Source organism: Pelodiscus sinensis, chromosome 32 (assembly GCF_049634645.1).
Source record: "Pelodiscus sinensis isolate JC-2024 chromosome 32, ASM4963464v1, whole genome shotgun sequence".
NCBI lineage: Eukaryota > Metazoa > Chordata > Testudines > Trionychidae > Pelodiscus > Pelodiscus sinensis.
The window spans coordinates 6,734,337-6,750,815 of NC_134742.1; the positions used below are offsets into that span (position 1 = coordinate 6,734,337).

Sequence of the window (16,479 nt, forward strand, 5' to 3'; positions counted from 1 at the left end):
CCTCCCCGGTAGCCCATTCCCAGCCCTGACAGAAGCAAGGGACACCCTCCCTACCCATCCTGGCTAATGCCCATTGTTGGATCTGTCCTCTAAGAATTCATCTAGCTCTTTTTTGAACCCTATGAAAGTCTTGGTCTTCAGAATATCCTCCAGCAAGGAGTTCCACTGTGCATTGTGTGAATAACTACTTCCTTTTTTTGTTTTAATCCTGCTGCCTATTAATTTCATTTGGTGACCCCTTGTTCTTATGTTATGGGAAGGAATAAATAACACGTCCGGTTCACTTTCTGCATGCCAGTCATGATTTTATAAACCTCTATCATATCCCACATTAGTTGTCTCTTTTCCAAACTGAAAAGTCCCAGTCTTTTTAATCTCCTTATATGGCAGCCACCCTGTACCTCAGTCACTTTTGTTGCTCTTTTCAGAACCATTTCCTCTCCAATATATCTTTCTTGAGGTGAGGCAACCACATCTGCACACAGTAGTCAAGGTGTGGGTGTCCCATGGATCTGTAAAGAGGCAATAAGATATTCTGCATCTTTTTCTTAATGATTCCTAACATTTTTTTTGTTTGCTTGGTTTTGACTGCTGCTTCACTTTGAGTGGGTGTCCTATTAGAAAATCCTATATAGAATAGAATAGACATAGGCTACTGCTCACCAGAGGGCAGACATACGCCTGAGACTGTTCTTAGGTACAAACTCCCTGCTGTGCGCTTACACCTTCCTTTGTACTTGCCATGGCTGGAGAGGTAGTTTATGCTGATTTAAACATTCCTGGAGCCAGTTCCTCTTCAAGGCCACCACAAGGATCTCCTCATCTCAGTAAGTGCATTAGGTTTCATCTGTGTGTACCAGTATGGTCAGGCTTTGCTTAGGGTGCCACTTTTTTAAATGTTTTTTTTTATTTGCAGCACAGATTGTTTAGGGAAATAAAGCCAACAAGCAGCTGTGTGCTTTATGGATGATAGGACTTAGCTAATGTGAAATTCTGAGCCACTCTCAGCAATTGTCAGAGGGGTAGCCGTGTTAGTCTGAATCTGCAAAAGCGACGAGAAGTCCTGTGGCAACTTATAGTCTTATAGAGGCACTTCAGTTAGTCTATAAGGTGCCACAGGACTCCTCGCCGCTTTCTCAGCAATTGGACTCTGTGAAGGAAAGAGCGGGCACTTTAGTTTGTCACAGAAAACTTCATAGTCTCTGACGTGCAAATACAAGTGCAATGGAATCTAGTTGTTCTTTGTATGTTACCCTTCCTACTGGGTTCATAACTATTTCAGCTAACTACCAAGGTAACAATCCATAAAAAGTGGGTTATAGTTGCGGGGCAGAGAGCAGTACATTGGCTGAGTCTGAGAAAGAATGGCTGAGCACAAGGAATGAGGGAGACTCATAGAATAGAATTTGTTTTATTAGGGAGAAGGTTAAAATCCACATAGGACTGAAGAGGTGGAATCGGACAGGTCCCAAAGATGGTGGTAGATAGTAGGTACTGTGGCCATGGCTGGATTTAGGGGCAGGCGACCGCCTTCAGGGGGGCTGTGTTTAGGGGGTGCTGGGCATAGAGTGAAATGGCTACTAATGAGGTGTACAAAAGTTTTACAAATGGAGAGGCACCAAAGATATTCCTGGCCTGGGGTGCCAGTCAGGTCTAGGGCCAACTTTAATGTGGGGGCAGGAAGGAAGGAGTCCACTAAATGCAGTAGTGATATAAGTAGGAGAGAGAAGACCAGTGTCTGAAGAATGTAGGAACCGGAAAAGAGAAAGAAAGGAGAAAAATATGGCCAGTGGGTGGGTGGGAATGAAAGAGACAAGGAAGGGGATTTTTCTACTGGGTGCTGAAATGGACACGAAACCGGGAAAGTTTTGCAAGGACAGAGAGGATGTGATCTGTTTCCGAGTGCAGAAGAGACGGCGACTTATTGCCCTGTAGTTTAACTGAAGCATGGAGTTAGGAGAGTCTGTCAAGGAGAAGATAGTGACCGAGGGGAGTCCAGTGAAGGGATCTCAGTGTTACAAGAATACTGAAAATAGCTGGAACCAATTGTAAGTTAAAGGAGATAAACTGAATAGTGTAAATAATTTGTGATTTCCCTGAAAAATTATATTACGAGTTAAAAATCTTGATACTTCGGAAGCTGAGGGAAAATAATGTAAATATTAAATAGCTATTTCTCCACTCTATTTTCTATATATACAGTAAGGCTACAGATTTACACAAAGAGTACATTTTTCTGAAGTGCCCAAGTGACTTAGGTGTTTCTGACAATCCCACTCTAATCACCCATATATTTAATGAAGCTGAATATAAGGGGTGATATGATATAATCAATCATACTATATGGTTACTACCTTCAATTAAACTTGGATATTGACAATGATTCTGTCTTCTTTTATCTCATCAGTTTTCCTTCTTTAAGAATACCTACAGATGTATCATACTTAAAAGAATTCTTGCTGTGCGCTTGCTGAAACAGTCATTGAAACAGTCTTTTACAAAAGTGCCTGATACGATGTGATTAGGAGTTGACGTTGTCTAAGAGATCTTGCTTTGGTATCCGTTTACATCACAATACCTAGCATAATAGTGGTCTGTCTCATCAAAAATTTAATTTTTGTTGTGAACCATCATGAAACTGTCTCCAAGCTCTTGTGATATTATTTTCAAATATTTAATACAGATCTGATGTACTCTTGAAAAATATTTTAGCAATTAGATTCTGCATGTTACATCAGAGTAAATCCAGAGGGACTCTGTTAGGAGTCAATGCAGTTTCTCCAATCTTACGCCACCGTATCCAAGAGCTAGATTTGCTTCTCTAGCTGCACTTATCTGGCGTTGTTAAGCTAAAGACTGACACTAGCTTGACTGGAAACTTAGGTCCCCATCCGGTGATCTGAGAGTTAGGGGTGGACCTTCATTTACGTCTGCACAGAATCCCATTAAAGTCAATTGACGCCAAGATCCACCTGCAGGAATCCAATTGCAGGACTCGCAGGACTCGGGGAAGGGGTGACTAGTAAGGAGGCACATAGGGGGCCAACAGCCATGAGACCCCCTCCCTCCCACCACAGGGAAGGGCTGGGACCAGCCCCCTCTCTCCCAGGCCCTGCCTTTGTTCTGCTCCTCCCTACCTTTGCTCCACCCTCTCCCCTCCTCTTCCCCATCCTCGGTCCATCTCCACCCCACCTCTTCCCACAACTGATGCAGCACAGGGGGACTAGCAGGGCTGGGACTCAGCAGCAGGGGTCCAGTCTCCTCACACTCACCAAAAGTATTGGGGGGGAAAAGTATCGGGGGGGGGTATCGGAGCAACGTGGCCGTGCACCCCCCAGTAAAAGCCAGCTGCACCATGGAAAGAGCTGGCTGAGGGACTCAGCTCATTGAAAGGGGCCAGCTGAGGGCATGTTCCCAGGGCACACTCGAAGCCGGAAGAGGAGCTGGCGGTGGCAGATTATCTCCATCTGGCTATGGTGGCCTGGCTCCAGCACAGCCCCAGAGCAAGCTACCTGACCAGCCCCCGTCCCCCCCATCTGATGGCTGCAGTCTGTCCCTAGGTGTGTCATGCTCCTGGGACAGCCCTGTCCTAGGCTCAGCTTGGCTGTCTGGGCCCCACAGACTGGGCCCCAAAGAGGTAGGAGGGGAGGACGCAATCCTGGCCCAACCCCATATCCAGCCACAATCAGGGCAGGGCAGGCTTCATGATGGCTGAGCTGAGCACAGCCCTGAGCAGGTCACCCATCTTGACCCTGCCAGCTCCAACTCCAGCCCTGGGCAAGAAGGTCCAGGGTGCCTGGCTGATCTCAGGGCAAGGAGGAAGACTTGAACCCACAACTCTAGAGGCTGATGCCTTCCCTGCGTGGCCACTGCAGCAGCTACCTTCTCCCTACCACCTTCGGCTGCTGCCAGCTCCAGCCATGAGCAAGCTGGAGGTGGGTGCCTGGCTGCTCCTTGGGGTGGGTAGCTTATTTCTGGGGTTGCACAGTGGCCTGGCTCTGGTAGGTAGCAAGGGCAGGCTATGTGGCAGTTGAGCGCAGACCAGCGCAAGCCACCCACCCAGCTACAGCCGTGGGGAGGCTGCTGGTGGGTGCCCTGCTGCTCTCAAGATGGGCATGCAGGTGGGAGGGGATTTGAACCCACAACCTCAGCTTCTGGAGGCTCATGCCTTCGCTATTAGGCCACTGGAGGACGTACCTCACAGCCCTCCCTTCAGCAGCTGCCTTACCAGGCCACTTGTTTAGGTGTTACTGCGAGGCAGTTTACCACGGGTGGCATGGTCCCAGGGGACATAAGAAGGGATCTGAAGCAGGGCAGAGCAGTGGCTTTATACAATGACTCCGGGAGGGCCATCCATGCATAAGAGACAAAGTAGGAAAAGGCGCAATGATGTTTCTGGGGGGGAAAAATGGGTGGAAGAGGCTGCCCTTGTTGACGCTGCCCCTAGTGGTGTGTGCAGAGGAATGGACGCCCCGTGGCAGGAGGCTGCAATAGGCTCTGAAGAACAAGTTTCATTGCTATTTCTCACACTGGGGGCTGAGGGTGTTTCTCCAAACTTTGTGTCTTACAGGGCCCCCTCCATGTCCCCGGTGGCATCGCATTGCTGTGGGGGCCGGATGGGCTGGGAACGTCGTCCTGACAGTAGCTGTGATAGCACTGGGGGTTTGGGGTAAGTAGCACCCATCAGGGGCTCCCTCAGCTTGTGCAGGCCCTCGAGCAAGGTGGGTGGGGTGGTTCTGCACCCCACAAGGGGTGGGACCTCAGGCAAAAGGGGGAGGGGCCAGGGCAGTCAGCCCAGAGCACAGCCCCCCTCCCAGTCCTCAGAGCTGCCCACTCAGGGCATGGTGCTCCAGGTGGTCAATTTTAAAGGGCCCAGGACTCTGGCCACTGCAATAGCAGCAGCGATGATACCTAGGAGCCCTGGGCCCCTTTGAATTGCTGGGCCCCAGAGCAAGGCCTGCCCACCCCCCCACGCACACACACAACCCGGTGCCAATCTATTTATCCATTTGGGTTTGATAGTGCACCATGAATTCTCTTCTCATCCTCAGTTCTTAAGGCTGTTCTGTTCCTGATTCCAGTGTGTCTGCAAATGAAACCCTGGGCATTACATCGCCACCAGGCCAAAACGTTACAGGAACAAGGTGGCAGTTAAAAGCTGCAAAAGCGACGAGGAGTCCTGTGGCACCTTATAGACTAACTGAAGTGTAGGAGCATAAGCTTTCGTGGGCAAAGACCCAGTTAAAAGCTGGATGCATGAAACTCGTGTGATCCAGCTAAGGCAGGCTGATGGAAGTCACAAAGGCACTTACGCTATGTAGTGAACCAGATTCTCTTCCTCTGTCCTCACCCTCACTGTGATAGACACTACACTGTGTGATGTTTCTACACCCTCCCAATGTTATTTTTAATCCCTAACCAGCTGCACTAGAAGTGCTTTTCATTGACGCGGATGCTCTTTTGAAGTTTCCCAGTTGCGTGGCTCTGGAGAAGGACAGACCGGAGGAGCTCGGAATACACCGGAGAATAGTGAAACCGGCATCAGCAGCACTGAATGCAGCTCCTGCCTGGAGGATTTCCGGTCCCGTTTGAAACCAATTCTATGTGAGCCGCACAGCTTCCCAGGTAAGCACAGCTCCGGATGTCCCAGAGCCGAGAGTCACTCCCTCCTAAAGAGTTTGATTTAAAATTCACTCACTATGATTGAAAATTCAGTCACTATGTTCAAGGGGTGTTGTCAGCTCGAAATACAATGATCAGATGTTCGTTCCTATTGAGGATCCATTATGCCAGTGTAGCAGTCCCCAGGCATCCAAAAACCATGCGTCAGGCCCTAAAAAATCATGACATTGGCGTATTTTAGGAAAATTATGATTTGGGGGTTCTTTATATTTGCCTTCTGGTTTCTGAGCCTTTAGGTTGCTCTTGGGTTGTGCTGTCAGGCTTTTGTAGGACTTACAAGGACCAGGAACTTTCTGTAATGAAACAGCTTCTCCCCTAATCCCATGACCCCACAAGCTGGGATTTTAAAGAAAACACCAAACTTCGCAGGACGTGTGATAACAATGAGAGATGGCAACATTGCCAAAATGGCAGTGCCTAACGAAGGGAGTCATCTTTCACTTTTTAGTCAATGTGAGGCAGGAGTCTGTTTCAACAAAAAATAGAAAAAGTCACATGAAACAGGTGTCCTGTAAAGAATTTCATTTTGAAAAAAGGCCATTTTTGTCAATTCCCCTTGTAACGACAGCAGGAAAACAATGTTCAGACAACAGGGCTATTTTTAAGCAAATGGACTTTTTATAACTAATGCGGGGGTGGGGGGACCTTTTCCAACCAAAGAGCCAAACTGCATTAAAACTCAGATCAAGTGGTCAACATAGAGCCTTATAAAAACTCGCATTTGCATGACTGAAACTGTACAACTTACTATTATTGATCTTTGACATAATGATTAATGACAGCATCAATGAGCCATTATTTAATGAGACTTTATTTAATGGGACTTCTGCTGCTGCAGCTTTTCGCACATTTCTTCGAAGTTTACATCATAACTGGGAAGCTCTTGTGTTCTTAATGATCCCAAGGGGACATTGCTTTTAGATCTCAGCTGAAGCATGGCAGTAGCAGTGGTACAGCGCCCCCTACTGCTAGCTGGGTTCAGTTCTGCCTTGGTCCTTCTACCTCAGTCTCAGTCATCAATATTATCTGTTTCCATACAGAATTTCCCTTCAGGACTCCCATCAGTGCATATGTCGAACTTGTCTCTATTAAGCTTTTCTGCGCTGTTGTGGCCAAACCTCAGTGAACAACGTTTAATGCACCAATCCAGAGACAGTCCCATCCAGTGATTCCTGGGTTGAGTCCAGAACTTGAGACTGAGTTACAGAAGATCTTTAGCAAGAGAGCAACTCTGTGTATAGGCTTTGAGTGAATTTTCTCTTCTCTGGCCTCCCAGCTCAGAGTGCGTCTACACGGACCCCTAAACTCGAAATAAGATACGCAAATTGTGCTACGCCAATTGTGTATCTTATTTTGATTCTATTTCAGAATAGGTTATTTTGATATTTGGTGTGTCTACACAGCACCTAATTTTGAAATAATGCACTATTTCCAGACATCCCTTAACAGGTTACAGAGATGGTGAAATAGTGCACCCATTATTTTGAAAAGTATTTTGTAAGAAGGGTATCAAAGGGGTAGCTGTGTTAGTCTGGATCTGCAAAAGCTACAAGGAGTCCTGTGGCACCTTATAGACTAACAGATGTATTGGAGCATAAGCTTTTGTAGGCAAAGACCCACTTCAGCAGATGCATGTAGTGGAAATTTCCAGAGGCAGGTATAAATATGCAGGCCAGAATAAGGGTAGAGATAACGAGGTCAATTCAGTCAGGGAGGGTGAGGCCCACTTCTAGCAGCTGATTGGGAGGTGTGAATACCACATACAAAAGCAGTTTCTCCTCTCTTGGTGTTCACACCTCCAGATTAGCTGCTAGAAGTGGGCCTCATCCTCCCTGACTGAATTGGCTTCGTTATCTCTACCCTTATTCTTGCCTCCATATTTATACCTGCCTCTGGACATTTCCACTACATGCATCTGATGAAGTGGGTCTTTGCCCACAAAAGCTTATGCTCCAATAAATCTGTTAGTATAAGGTGCCACAGGACTCCTTGTCGCTTTCGTAATAAGGGGCAGCTTATTAAGATGCGAGGTAGCTATTTTGGGATACCTCCAGTATCACAAAATAGCCATACAGTGTAGATGTACCCTCAGCCAGCACCCGTCATGCCTGGACTACCGCACATCCTGCTGCTTGCATGCTGACCCCTGAGAAAAGTCCTGCCTAGTACATTAACTCTGAAGTTTTACGCAGTTGTAGGGGAAACTTCAGCAATATCCAGAACTAGAGCTGATACACCGCAAACCTGGCTCGTGAAATATATGAAAAGAAATGTTGGTGTCCTTTTAAGGGAGTAGAAGAGTGAAATCCTCTCCCTCTTTTCCAATGGGGGAAATGTTAGGAGTGTTGATTTTCCCCTCCAAATCTGAATGAAATCCTCCCCTACCTCTCAAAAAAATTAGTATTTCCAGTGTAAGCTCCTTCCCCTCATAAAAAAATGAAAATGACACCAAAACTTTAAAAAATCATTTTTTGTCCAAATGGAATTTTCCATTAAAAAAACAACTTTGAACAAGAGTTTTCAGCTGGCTGTCATTTGAATGTTCAGAATTAACGACACTTCTGTTCCCATCTCTCCCTGCAGGGGGCGCTGGGTGCAAACTCTGCCCCAGGGACTGGCTGCTGCGTGGGGACAAGTGCTACTGGCTGTCGAAAGGGAGTAAAAACTGGGCTGGGAGCCGGGACGACTGCTTGGGGAAGAGCTCGCGACTGCTCGTGCTCCAGAGCCAGGAGGAGCTGGTAACGCACAACACAGGCTCAGAGAGAGTTGTGTGTTGCTAGTTACAACCCCGGGGTAGCAGGTTTCTCCAGCCTGACTCTATCCCACAAACTCCACAATGGGCGGGGGAGCAGAGTTTTCTTCCCTTCCTCTTCGAGTGCTGACCTGGTGGGTGACCCATTTTCGGTGCCAGCGCATTCTGGATCGAAAGGCACCACCATGTTGAAACAGGGTATCAAAATGGATTTCTTCCCACCTCTGTTATCTGCCACCAAAGCTAGAACCCCTGTCAGGGATCAGAGATCTATCAGGCTGCTAGCTGGGCTTCAATATACACTAATCACCATGGACTAACAACAAGCTCTGAGAACGATGCAATACTCGGCATTATCATCAACCTATGCCAGACCCCAGCTTTGCCTAATGAGGCACTTCTGTAGATGTTGGAAATAAACCAGGACACTCTGGATGCAGATGAAAACAAGCGGAGGATTTATTACACCAGCTGATGGAGTGACACGCAGGGGTTACCCTGGTGAACACTGGTTAATTAACACTATACAATAGGTTATATAGTCAGCAGGTGGACGGAGGAAAAATGATTTGATAGGTCTAGCAGCAAGATGAAATGAGCACATAAGCCAATAGAACTACTAAAGATTACATAATATCTCCGCCCATTGCAAAGTAACAGCTCATTAATTAATATACAGATGGTTATTGTTTAAATGCCAAAACATGTTAGCAAAATAGTAATAACATTTTAGTCTGCACAGATGATGATGTTGCTATAGCAGGCGGGTATGGCCTTGAGTTGGTGCAGCACTTGGTTCTCAGGCTTATTATCTAGGAGTGAAGCAAGACAGTTTAAGCAAATTTTATGAATGTTATCTTAAGCAAAATGTGTTATGTTACCAACTGAGACCTTGTTTGAGTGTTTTAGAACGTGGTTGCTATGGTGCCCAGGGTCTTTTACTGTCTGCAGTTCTTATCCTGACTGTGGGAATGGAGTTATGCTGTTTAGAGGCCTACTAGCACTTTTAGGGCTGCCTTAGTTTACCCTACAGTAGAGTCACCAAAAGTGGAGTACCTGCAGGGATAGCACTTAGTCAAAGGAGGTGACTCAGCCAGGCAGTGTGTGTCCCTGTGTGTGCTCCACTACGGTCCCTTCTCCCCTCTGTTCTGGAGTTCGCTATTTGAGCTTTACGGTAGAGAGGGGATTTGGACAGATGCGTACCAGCAATACCAGGTGGCTACTGCTCATGTGCACCCTCACCAGGCACGACTCCCAAACAGGGCCGGCCTGAGCCATTCTTGTGCCCTGGGCAGTGGGCGCACAGCACATGCGCAGTCCCGCCTGGGTGCGTGGCACCCCGTACATGTCAATCAGGTGCCACGTGCCCGGGTACGTGGCACATGCATGGCCCCGCCTCCAGGCGGCAACCTATGGGGGGCGCCTGATGCAGCACCCCTTACCACTTCAATCAGGTGCCCCCCATAGGTTAGTGCCCCGGGCAGCTGCCCGGCTAGCCCCCGCCCTTAATCCGGCCCTGCTCCCAAAAGTCTCTGATCAGCAGCGCCAGGACGCGCCCAGCCCTAAAGCAGAGCACCCACCGGGACACACATCTCCAAGAACCTCAGTTATGGCACAGGGGGAATCAGCATCTCTTCTGGCTGCTGGGGACATGGCTCGGAACCAGAACCCCGCAGCTCCCCGCCCCGCACTGCCCAGCTGGATCCTACAGCCTTTGCACCCTCATGACCTTGAGGGATCACGTGACGAAAGCCAGTGGTTTTCAGACTAGGGGTTGCGACCCAGGGCTGGGGGGCGGGTGGAATGTCAGGCCCTGGGGCTCATTGCTGCAGGGTGACCAGTGGGGGCTAAGGCCGTTCCCTGCCTGTCCTGGCACTGCAGACTGTGCTGTGCTCCAGAAGCGGCTGGCAGCAGGCCCAGCCCCTGGAGTGGGGGACGACGACGACGACACCCAGGGCTCCGTGCACCACCCCTGCCCTGAGCTTTAGCTCCGCACTCCCATGGGCTGGGAACCTGCTGCTGCCTACTTCTGGGGCGCAGCCTGATCTGTGATGCCAGAAGAGGCAGGAAGCTGCCTTAGGCCCCCTCCCCCCCGGCTGCACCGCTGACCAGGAAGCCGCTCAAGGTAAGCCCCTCCTGCCCCAGCCCTGACCCCCCTTCCCAAGCCAGAGCCCCATCCTCCACCCCAAAGCTCCCCTCCTCAGCCCATGTACTAGTCACATTATGTTGGGTTGCAGGTGCCAACAATTATCTTCACCTGGGTCATGAGAAGAAAGGCTTGGAAACAGTTGCAGGGCCATTCTGCAGAGAACTCCTCACACAAACCGCCTCCCCTGCAAATCCTCTCCCTGCCTCACCTGGACTCAGGCTGCCCTTGTAGCCCCACCAGGCCTGGCGCCAGGTCACCTGCTTCCCTCCCCTGAACCTCTCCGTCCAGGGGCACCGTCACAGGTGAGGTGGAACCCAGGGCTCCCTTAAAGTGCCCGCTCAGCCTGTGACACTAAGGAATGAGAGTGGGGTTACTCTGTGTGTACAGTCACATTTCCTCACCCCGGCACTAGGATTCTGCCTGCCCAGGGGTGAGAGTGAGTTAGCTCAGGCACTGATGGGTTCTTCAGCTGGCAGCCTGGGCAGAGCCACTGGAGCCCCATTTCACAGGCGCACTAATAAAGAGCACGTTACACCATATTCACCCCTCCTCCCCTGCTTGCCCCTCACAGGACTCCATACAGAATGTTACACAAGATGCAAACGCTGCCTGGATCGGACTTAAAGTGACGCCTCCAGGGGGGAACTGGACCTGGGTGGACGGCTCCCTGGTAGATCCAGCCCGGTGAGTGCTGCCTGTCGCTTCCTGTCTGAGAGATGCGTGAGAAAAGCTTCTGCTGTACAATGTGTTGATGTTAAATGTCCAACATCAGTCCAAGACCTGGCCTACAGCTGCACGTTTTACTCCCATAGCTATTTCGATTAAGGGCATTTTTATTGTCACAGCAAAGGCCCCTCATTTTTTCAGGAAAAACGGCTCTTGCACAAGAGGGGGTTTTTGCACAAAAAGGCGCCGTCTACACAGCTCCTTTCTACGCAAAAGCCTCTTGCGCAAAAGCGGCTGCTAATTAATTATGCAAACGAAGCATGGCAATATTCCACTCTGGGCTTCATTTGTATAGGCTTTTCTGGAAGAATGCTGCAGTGCAGCTGTAACCTGAGTGTTACGCCTACCGTGTGACAGGGAACTGAACCCAGCTCAGTGCCCTAACCACTGAACCTGCCTCCCTCTGAGACACATCCACGCTGGCAGGTGGCTGAAGATTGTGCAGGTAACATCTTCACTGCAGCACTTTGGGTGCATCTAGACTGGCAAGATTTTGTGCAAAAACACCTGCTTTTGTGCAAAAACTTGCCAGCTGTCTACACTGGCCGCTTGAATTTGTGCAAGAACACTGACTTTGTAATGTACAAAATCAGTGCTTCTTGTGCAAATACTTTCATGCTCCTGCTCGGGAAAAAGCCCTCTTGCACAAGAATACTTGTGCAAGAGGGCCAGTGTAGACAGGGAAGAACTGTTTTGCGCAAAAAAGCCCCGATGGCTAAAATGGCGATTGGGACTTTCTTGTGCAAAATCGCGTCTAGACTGGCCATGGATGCTTTTGCACAAAAGCACTTTTTGCACAAAAGCATCCGTGCCAATCTAGACACGCTTTTGCGGAAATACTTTTAATGGAAAAACTTTTCCATTAAAAGTATTTCCGCAAAATCATGCCAGTCTAGACGCAGCCCTCGGGTGTAGCCAAGCCCTTCATCTGAGCCTGTCCCATCAGAGAGGGGAGGAGAAAAGGTACCATTGACGGGCCTTTCCTTGTGACAAGGAGCCACAGTGACATGGACTTGCTCTTTCATTCTGCAGCTTCCCCGTCTCTAGCCCTGCAGACGGGAACAGCTGTGGTGAGATCAGAGGCAGCCGGATTCAGTGGGAGACGTGTGATGCTGAGTTCAAATGGATCTGCCAGAGAGACGCTGTCGTGATATAACCAGGCTGAGGATTATCCCTGGAACATGAAATACTGGTGTTCAGGGCAGGATTGTGGTGTTAGCTCTGAGCCGGGGAAGATCAGAGCTCTGGGGGGGGAGCAGGGCTGGGACTGAGGTGCCCCTTACAGTCTCAGCTTCTCCCCCTCCCCGGTCCTTCTCGCTGGCAGAGCCGTCCCACCTATACGATGGTGCAGGGCCCATGCTTTGGGGAGCCCCATTTCAGGGGGGCATGAGGGCTGACAGCAATGTCACCAGCTCCACTCCTGTCTGCCCTGCCACAGGGGGGACATGGGGGCTGGGAAGTGCAGCAATTCTACCAGCCCTGCTATGCTACGCCTCACTGGCTCCCAGCATTGCTTGGGACCAACAGGGGAGCGGAGTTGGGGAAAAGGATGGAATTGGGGGGAGGGAACAGAGGTAAAATGGGGGCAGAGCCTGGGGTGCCGATGGAGAGGGAGTCCAGCCCCTACACTTCTCTTGCCATGGCTCTGCTCACTGGGGGTGTAATTTACAACTGCCTTAAACTTCCTGCCTGCCTCCCACACCCTCACCCCTACCTCTCATTGCTGGGTTTGCAGTCACAGCAGGGTAGTATCATCGTGCTCTCAAGCCCTCTAAGTGTCCTCTGGGAATGTCCAGCCCCTGCTCCCGTGCGCCCCTGCAATATTTACTACAACCAAAGGAACGGTTCTGCCTCCGAGCACTGGTCCGCTTAACCCACGGCACTTACATACGTGCATAGTGAAATCAGTGGTCAGTGTAACAAAGCAGAGGTTCACGTGGAGTTCTGGGGAACAAATGGCTACATACAAAATAAAATCGTAACGTGTTCTAGAGCCTGGACGTATTTAACAAGCTTGTTCCCTGTCTAACCAAGTGCTGCTCACCCAAAACCTTGGCAGCACCTTAAAGGCTGTGACCAGTGTTCCCTGTAAGCTGTGCGCATCTGCAGCCATGCAAGGGAGATTCAGATGCCACCCAGTCAATTAGTAGAGTGCCCCAGCTAGGCCTTTTTTTTCTACTGGTAGTGCACATTGGCATGTGCCTCATAACAAAATTTATTCTGCATGTGGATGGAAAAACGCCGCACACGGATGGAAAAGATTAGAGGGAACATTGGCTGTGACCTTTCTTTCAGCTGTCAGTTTGGCTCTGAGGTGAAGGATCCAGTGTGTGTCTGTACTCCAAAACAGACCAGATGAATCCTTTGTCTTTATTCCAAACCAGGAGAGTCTCCACTCCAGGTTTAGTTTCTTACTGTAGATTTTTTTCATTCAGCGCACAGTCAACCTGTAGAACTCCTTGCCAGAGGATGTGGTGAAGACTAGGACTTTAACAGGGTTCAAAAAAGAGCTAGATGGATTCATGGATGTTAGGTCCATCAATGGCTATTAGCCAGGATGGGTAGGAATGGTATCTGTCTGTCTGGAAATGGATGACAGAAGAGGGATCACGTGATGATTATCTGGGGCATCTGGTATTGGCCACTGTCAGCAGATAGGATACTGGCCTAGTTGGACCTTTGGTCTGACCTAGTATGGCCATTCTTAAGTTCTTATTTCTGCTTCTGTGGATTTTACCATCTCTCTAACCGTCAAAGGAGGGAGTTTCTGCAACAGTCTCCCAGCAAACATCTTAGTTTGATTGATAAGAGAGTTGGACACATTTACGAGTGTGACTGTGTGAGGGGGGGATTGCTTGTGCTGGTAGGATGTGGGCTAGGCAACCCTGTTGACATACTCTTCCAGCCTACGTCTACACCGGCATGATTTTGCGCAAATACTTTTAACGCAAGAGTTTTTGCATTAAAATATTTGTGCAAGAGAGCGTCTACACTGGCATATGCCTTTGCGCAAGAGATGTGCTTTTGCGCAAAAGCATCCGTGCCAGTGTAGATGCTCTCTTGCGCAAGAAAGCCCCAGTCGCCATTTTAGCCATCAGGCTTTCTTGCGCAAGAAATTAACGTTGCCTGTCTACACTGGCCTCTTGCACAAGAACAGTTTCCTCCAGGGACCTTGGGAGTGTTTTACCTTCCTCTGCAGTGCAGTGGGCAGGCAGCTTGCTGGCATCAGCTGGGTGTATCTCCCTTCATCCGTTCTGTTACAGGCACCTGCTTTCCAGATCCGGAGCTCACTGGGTCAGACCCAGCAGACCCCAGTTTCCTGTGAACTGCAGTGTTGTGACCGAAATCAGGCACGCTTGTGCCATCCAGCCAGCAAGTCCATATGAGAGAAGCCTCAGGTCTGATACTAGATACAGAAGACTCCATTAGAGGAAACTAATGTCCAAGTATTGTCTTCTGGATTACAGCCCCAAGGAAGGGAAAACCCCACCCTTCCTAGTTTGGATAGACCAGCCTGGGACTGACCTCTCTGGCCTCCTCTGTGCTAAGAGGGGAAGTGCTGCAGTAAGCCCTGGCTCAGAACACTTCGAACTGTCCATGTGTGTACAAACAACTTCTGTCCACACGCATAGGGAAGCTGTTCCTGGCACCTACTCATTTCTGCTGTCCAGTCTCAAATCCAGGATCTTTTTGTTTAAATGGGGCACCCACATCTGCATGCAGTATTCAAGATCTGGGTGCACCAATGATTTAGACATAGACTATACAATCTTTTCTGTCTTAGTGCTTCCCTCATGAGTCCCAATGGTCTGGTAACTGGTTTGCTTGCTGCACATTGAGCAGATGTTTCCTTAGAACTACTCACAAGGATTCCAAGAGCTCTGGAGTAGTCAGAGCTATTTTATACCCCATCATTTTGTATGGCTAGTGGAGATTGCATTTTGCCATGTGCATCACTTTGCATTTCTCATCACGGCATTCCAGCTGCCCTGGCGTTGCCCAGTCACCCAGTTTCACGAGATCCCTTGGTAGCTCTTTGCAGTCAGCTTTGGACTTAGCTATTTTGAATAATTTTGTATCCTCTGCAAATGTTGCCACCTACCTGTTCACCCCCATCTCTAGATCACTAGTTCCCAAACTGTGAGCCACAGCCCTCTGGTGGTCTGCAATGGTACTGCAGGAGGCCCATGGGACGTTTTAAATGTTTGCAGTGGGCCCATATTTTTCTTTCCTTATTTTTCCCCTCCTTTGCTTTTTCTTTGTTTTCTTTTTCTTTCCTTACTTTTCCTTTTTCTTTTCTTGCTTTTCTTTTCCTTCTCCCTTGGGGATCTGTGAAATTTTAATACATTAAAAAGGGGTCCATAAGCTTGAAAAAGTTGGGAACCACTGCTGTAGATCAGTGTTTCTCGGCCTTTTAAAATAAAGTTCGCCTTTTTCAAAAAACAACCCCCCCCCAAATATAAGTACCCCTCAGTGGGGCAGAGAGAAGCAGATTAAAGTTTCCTCGGCCCCTGGCCAAAACAAGGGGGGAGACCCCTTTCCCCCACTTCTTCCCATGGCTCCATCCCTGTTCCACCCAGGGTTCAGCCACAGCTGGAGGAGCCTGTGCCTGCACCATGGCAGGGCATGGGAACACCTCCCCTCCTAGGTGCTGGGACTTTGCCCCACATCCCCTGCACTTGTCCGGGTGATCTGCCCGGCATGCCCCCCTGGCATGTCTGCTGGAAAGCAGGGTCTGGTGTGTGGGCCTAGGACAGGGTTGGATTACGGGGACTCCTCTGCCAGGGATGGCACCAGGGGGCTAGTTGGGTCAGGTGGGAGATTCTCTAGCCCTCCCCTGAAGTTCATAATCGAGATCTGCTCAAAGCACATGCTCCCGCCCCAGAAGGAACGCTTAGGCTATGTCTACACTGGCATGCTCTTGCGCCAGAGCTATGCAAATGAGGCTAAGCGTGGAATATCGCCCAGCCTCATTTGCATATCTAATGAGCCGCCATTTTGCGCAAGAAGGAGCTGTCTACACTGCCCCTTCTTGTGCAAGAAAAACCCTCTTGCGCAATGCCGCTACGTTGATTGTTTTCAGGAAGAACAGCATTGCGCAAGAGGGTTTTTCTTGCGCAAGAAGGGACAGTGTAGACAACTCCCTGCGCAAAATGGCGGCTCATTAGAT

General features: G+C 49.3%; 1 protein-coding gene across 6 annotated transcripts; it reads left to right on the forward strand.

The window, feature by feature from the left end:
- Window positions 1-576: 576 nt before the first annotated feature.
- On the forward strand, window positions 577-13,302 carry LOC106731417 (killer cell lectin-like receptor subfamily B member 1B allele C). Of its 6 annotated transcripts, none has more exons than XR_012898448.1 (6): window positions 577-827; window positions 4,571-4,669; window positions 5,467-5,625; window positions 8,266-8,420; window positions 10,672-11,754; window positions 12,342-12,471. XR_012898448.1 is itself a non-coding variant. In XM_075913507.1 (6 exons), the coding sequence occupies exons 1-5, from the start codon at window positions 743-745 to the stop codon at window positions 10,855-10,857; spliced, it is 684 nt and encodes a 227-aa protein (XP_075769622.1). In that variant the 5' UTR covers window positions 577-742; the 3' UTR covers window positions 10,858-10,885; window positions 11,155-12,424. The 6 variants fall into 6 exon arrangements, 4 of the variants coding, with proteins under 4 accessions (XP_075769622.1, XP_075769621.1, XP_075769620.1 ...); XR_012898447.1 differs by having other exon boundaries at window positions 10,672-11,267; window positions 11,605-12,424; XM_075913507.1 differs by having other exon boundaries at window positions 10,672-10,885; window positions 11,155-12,424.
- Window positions 13,303-16,479: the final 3,177 nt, after the last annotated feature.

Excerpts from the sequence above, each read along its gene's own strand:
- LOC106731417 (XM_075913505.1), top strand. The coding sequence starts at position 743 with ATGGCTGGAGAGGTAGTTTATGCTGATTTAAACATTCCTGGAGCCAGT. Across the intron at positions 4,670-5,466 it reads GATAGCACTGGGGGTTTGGG|TTTCCCAGTTGCGTGGCTCT; the intron begins GTAAGTAGCACC and ends GCTCTTTTGAAG. Across the intron at positions 5,626-8,265 it reads TGAGCCGCACAGCTTCCCAG|GGGGCGCTGGGTGCAAACTC; the intron begins GTAAGCACAGCT and ends CTCTCCCTGCAG.